This window comes from Bidens hawaiensis, unplaced genomic scaffold (genome assembly GCF_021521415.1).
Source record: "Bidens hawaiensis isolate Kalapana, Puna unplaced genomic scaffold, B.hawaiensis_p1.1 tig00047519_1, whole genome shotgun sequence".
NCBI classification, from domain to species: Eukaryota; Viridiplantae; Streptophyta; class Magnoliopsida; order Asterales; family Asteraceae; genus Bidens; species Bidens hawaiensis.
In genome coordinates this window covers 22,539-28,291 of record NW_027498496.1, presented here as the reverse complement: position 1 = coordinate 28,291, position 5,753 = coordinate 22,539, and the positions used below count along the sequence as shown (strand labels likewise).

General features: G+C 37.1%; 1 protein-coding gene across 1 annotated transcript; it reads right to left on the bottom strand.

The window, feature by feature from the left end:
* Positions 1-3,056: 3,056 nt before the first annotated feature.
* On the bottom strand, positions 3,057-5,445 carry LOC143597053 (1-aminocyclopropane-1-carboxylate synthase-like). Its single transcript, XM_077075667.1, has 2 exons — positions 4,862-5,445; positions 3,057-4,159 (listed from the first exon to the last, which is right to left on the bottom strand). Exons 1-2 carry the CDS (start codon positions 5,323-5,325, stop codon positions 3,160-3,162), a joined length of 1,464 nt encoding a protein of 487 aa, XP_076931782.1. The 5' UTR covers positions 5,326-5,445; the 3' UTR covers positions 3,057-3,159.
* Between the last annotated feature and the right edge of the window lie 308 nt (positions 5,446-5,753).

The following is a 5,753-nucleotide window of genomic DNA, read 5'->3' as shown; positions in this document are numbered from 1 at the left end:
AGAGATGCGCAAGTTTTACCCATACCTGTTTAGGTAAGAGTTAGGTTTCGGGACGAAACCTCTTTTAAGGAGGGTAGACAAACATCCCGATTTTTCTAAGAATAATATTTAATATATTATTTATTTATGATGGAAAAGTTTACTTGAGTTAGTAGAGAAAAAATAAACTAATAAAGATGGAATGTTAAGTAGGCTAATTAAATGGAATTAAATATAGACCAAAAAGGAAAGATGGACCTAAGGTCACTGGGCTTATGGGAGTCTAAATACCCCTTAAACCCTAATCCTTTCCATTTCCGTCCATCTATACACCATAACCTACACGTTTAAAAACGCACACTTAAGCCAAACACTCTCTACTCTACTATATTCAAGGATCCGAGACCAACTGAAGGTAAGAAATGATTATCTCAGCTGACCCAACATATTAGAACTCGACACCGCAACCCCGTGATGCCGTATGAGTCGTTTGGATCTAGATCTAGCTTTATTCGGGTGTTTAATCAACCAAAAACGAGCTTAAGGATCACCTTAGCTTAGATCTGGACACCCCGAAGCCACCTATACCATAAACGATCAAACCCCGATCAACGATGGTGGTTAACGGTGGCTGACGGTGCCGGAATCGAGGAAAACCCCCAAAAACGCGTAAATGAAGACTGAACTGCACATATACGGCGAATAAGTATACGGTCGTATATGTATCATCCGTATAAGTCTCGTTGTATACGTATGTATGTAAGCGTGTAAGTATGTACCGCATATGTATATCACGTATATGTATGGAAAGTGTATGTATGTAGCGTGTATGTATATAAACGTGTATGTATGTATTGTGTATGTATACTAACGTATATGTATAACGTATAGGTTATAGACTTATACACTAGGCAACTTACACATTGGAAGAAGGAGTTATACACAGGGCAGCTTACAAGCCCTAAGTGACTTATACGCCATAATTGGACTTATGCGCTAGAACGAGTTATACGGTGGAATTAACTTATGCGCCAGAACTAACTTATACGCTCGTAATGATTTATAAAATAAACGAAAGATAAACAACGTATGCGTACGTAAACGATAGAAAAGGACTTATATGATATATGAACTAAAGATAATTAATTAATTAATTAATAATGAAAGGTAATGTTTAAAACGGGAAAATGACTTAGCAATATAACATGATTAGGAGTAGTTGAGTGATGCTTGTTAATTGGTACACAATTAGCCATGCACATCTCAGGAAGGGCATAACAGTAAACTCAGAGAAGAATCGACTACAGGTGAGTTTATAGCCTCATTTCCTTGTTACTTTTTCGGGGCTCTGTACATATTCGATGTGATCAGTTAATACACTTACCTTAAGTAGTAAGTGTATGCCATGTATGGTTTATGTGATAGTTATTGATGTTATGAATGAATGTTTGTCGGTACGTGAATGATCTTCAGATATTGCACGTATCTCTATGGAATGTACTCGTTAGAAGATGTGATTGTTTTATAAAGTATGTATGAATGATATAGCAGTGTATGTATGAAATTGTATAAATGATAGTATGAAGGAATATATGAAGATATGAAGGTATGAAGAGGGACCAGACCCTATAATATCTGAGATGATATGGACCAGACCCTCATAATATCTAAGAGGATATGGATCAGACCCTTATAATATCTGAGAGGATAGGGACCAGACCCTTATAATATCTTAGAGTTATAGGGCGAATGGCTCTTTAAAACGTATAAGTATGTAAAGAAAGAATAAATGTAAAGTATGATATAAAGAATGAAAACAAGAAAGAGAGTATATACTTATGTATGTACGAAAGAAAGACAAACAGGTTAAGTATATAATATGTATCTTCGGATGCGTATGTATAAGTATGTGAATGTATTGTATGTTACCTGATTAACTAAAACTCACTCAGCGTAGCTGACTTTTAGTAAACACGAATGTAAATAGACTGAAGCAGCTAGCTTGAGGGTCAAGACACATAGCAGGAACTGAGTAAGCTGGCATCTGAAGATTTGTTATGATGTTTAAATAAGATATTTTTATCTTATGTTTTTAAAGACAGGTTTGAATGTTTTGTAACGAATGATTGAAGTTTTATTTATTCCGTGAAAGTTTAATTTAACTCTAATATTTAAAACTGTGTTTATGAGTAAATCCAATGCCAATGTAGGGCACCGGGAACGGGGCCTTACATCAACACACACCAAAATAACATCTCTCCCATACTCTCTGCTGCAACACATTCTGGTTTCATTTCAGGCAAGTGATCAGGTTCGGCGGTACGCTGTTGCTACTACGAACCGGCGTACCCTGGGAACAGAACACGGATCTCCGCTGACTATAACCTTTGCGGACTGTATAGTTTGTAACCTTTGCTTTTTTTCACTATAGACAATATAAAACCGTTTTCTGTCTTTCATCAAGCTTATGCTTGGCTAGGAATATGGACATATGCAAGGCTACCGAAGACGCCCTCAAATTTTTTATAATAGGAACTCATCCACTCCATGTTTTTTTGCGGACAAATACACTGCAAAGGCTACGTACTGCTGCTTTCCATACATGTATTATATCAGCAAAACATATATTTTTTCTCTACTCGTGAAGGAACAAACATGTTTACGTGAATGCTGGTCGTCGTTACTCGTTAGGGTGTACGGATCAAATGTTCATCGGGTAAGGGTTTCGAGTAACTAGGGAAATATTAATGGTTCGGCTTCGCATATTAGGTACCCACGTTTGGCTTCCTGAAACCGAACAGAATTGGAGATAGTGAAAGTGAATCGGGTTGGGTATTTTGTCTTAGGCTTCCACCCCATGTGATTTGGTTTGGCCAGATCAGGTAGCGGATTCATTAAGGGCGAGGCCTCCGGTCACCCTTACACATTACATAAAATGTGTGCAACAATGTTATGATCATTTTGCCATACACCTCTTACAAATACGGCAGTACCTTTATTATTTCACTTAAATTGAAATGCATCAAACTTTTATTTGTAAGTTTTATAAAAAAAATTACAAGAAGATCATCACACGCTACATAGTTGCACTTGTAACAACCCACCCTTTTCTTACGAAAAAGGAATGCAAACGTTATTGTATACATCATACATGCATAAAGAATAAAATTATCCATCCACCTAGTTTTGTGCTCGAAGCATGGGCGAGTTGAGCGGGGAGTGAGGCGACATGATGTCTTCGAGCCTCCGAGAAGACAGCTTGAGTTGAAGGTTGTTTTGCCAGCATTGTTTCTTGGTCTTAGCCATGGCCTTGGTCTTGATCTCGAGCATCCTAGTTTCATGCACAAATGATTTAATCCTTTCTATCGCAACCATAACCGTCGTGTCATCCATGTTAGCAAAACATACACGAAACCAACCCGGTTCATTGCAATGGAAAGACGAGCCCGGTGAAACATTTAGTTTGATTTCATTTATTATAATTCGCCAAAACGTCATTTCTGCTTCGAAAGTTGGTTCTTTCAAGAAGCGACGTAAGTCCATCCAGAAGAAAAGCCCCGCGTTGCTCTCCAAACTACCTATTCCAACTTGAGCTAGCTCTCTAGTGAACAAGTCGTGTCGGTGCGCTAGCCTGGTCCGACTCTCATGAATAAAGTTGTCAACAAAATCATTCTGAGACAGCATCGATGCAACCAGGTGTTGTGTTTGTGTTGAAACAAGCCCAAAACTCGACATTTTGCGTGCAATGTTCACGACCGTGTCATTATAGGAATAGATTATGCCAACCCTGAATCCAGGAAATCCCATGTCTTTAGAAAGACTATAAACAATATGGACTAGATTGTGATCGCATATTGTGGGGAACTCTTGAAGGATTTCAGCAATGCTGACGAATTCGTTGTCGTCAGTCACCGTGCCCGCATAAATTTCATCACAAACAAGGTGGATGTTTTTCTCATTGATGAAACTGACTAGGGTTTTTAAGGTATCCTTGTCAAAGAACGTACCCAAGGGGTTTGATGGGTTTGTTATAAGTAAGCCTTTGACTTTGATGTTTGATTCTTTTGCTTTGTCGTAAGCTTCTTCAAGAGCCTCAAGAGTGACCTTAAAGTTGTTAGAGCTTTCACAGACAACAGGTATAAGCTGGACTCCGGTTCGCCATTTCAAATCGCGATCAAATCTAAAAAAAATGAACACACAAATTATGGTAAGTAAAGATATAAGTAACTACACAAATACTCTTTATCAAAAATAAACTTTGCATAAATAGGTTTGTTGATTGTGTAGTTGTCTGCGCTAAAACGCTCATGAACTCCTTTTTTTTAATGAAGTTGCTTTTGTTGGTAAAAAAGAAATAAATAAATAACTCAAGTATTTAATTTCACCTAAAACTTCTAAGTTATGCTAAAAATGGATTGTTGACCTTGAGTTTTCAATTAAAAACATAATAACATTAAAAATTTGGTCTAGTCATTAAAAATTTGGTCTAAACAATATTAAATTGTATAAAAGCATACTCAATAGTTTAGTCTAAAGGTCCAGAATGGGGTCAAGTGTCCGGTTATAAAATAAATAATTCTTGACTCGGAGTTTTATAAAACAGTTGTAACAATAAAATACAAATACAAGCTTGACTTGTTTCATCTTTTCTGATCATCATGAGCATTTTATCATACATGAAAGTGACATCATTAATTGCAAATCATGTTCAATAATTATACAAAAATTTGATTGTTAATTAAGATTTCTTAATTATACCCAGAATTAAACCCTTAAATTGTAAATTTTCTTTTCTTTTAAACAAATAGAATGATTTACTTAATTGATAGTAAAAGGTATTAATTTCAAAAAAGTTGAGCCAAAAGAATATATATATGCATACCCTGGATAGTAAGGGGTGGGCACCAAGAAGGCTTCACCAGGGTTAGCCAAGCAAAAGGCCACAGTCTCATGAGCTCCTGTGGCTCCACCGCTCATCACAATCCGGTCAGAATCGAATTTCACACGGCTTCCTCTAACTCGACTCATGAAGTTAGCAATCGCGGCTCTGAATTGTGGCAACCCATGATAATCTTGAAAAAGGGCAGTCTCCTTGAAATCAAAGCCACCTTGTGGTGTGCATATGGAGGCTTCAGGGTGGTTCATGATCCATTCTTGGATCAAATCGAAACAAAGCTGGTTTTCGGCCAGACCCATTTGAATAACCCCGGATGGGTTGGTTTGAGGATGGTATGGGTTGGTGTCATAGGCCTTCCAGCCATCAAAATACGGCAAGTTTTCGCCGTGGCCATCGTTGGTTGCGATCTTGGATAAGAACTTTTGGGTGTTGTTCAAGCCAACTTCCATTTCTATGTGAAGGTAAGAGAGAGATGGAGGTTGTTTTTGAGGTAATAATTAAGAGTTTAGCTTGATGACTATATGAACTGGTGTAGGGTACTATATATAATGGAAGGTGACGGTGTGTGTGTGTGTGTGGTGTGTGTGTGTGCGTGTGTGTGTGTGAAGAATTTTAAGTACGGGGCTACAACGGTTGTCATTTCCCTTTGTTCCTTCCTTTAGAAACAAGAAGTTGTTGATTTTTATAATTATTTGTATAAAATACAAACAATGCAAGGAGTTTTGGGACAATTAGCTTAATATGAGTATTTATAATTTCATTAAAATCAGTAGGATGCTTATCCATCACATCCTGCTTTCGACAATACCAATTAAAATATTAATACTATGTGGAAGAATAGAGTACAAGTTTTGATATTATCCAAACTAATTTACAT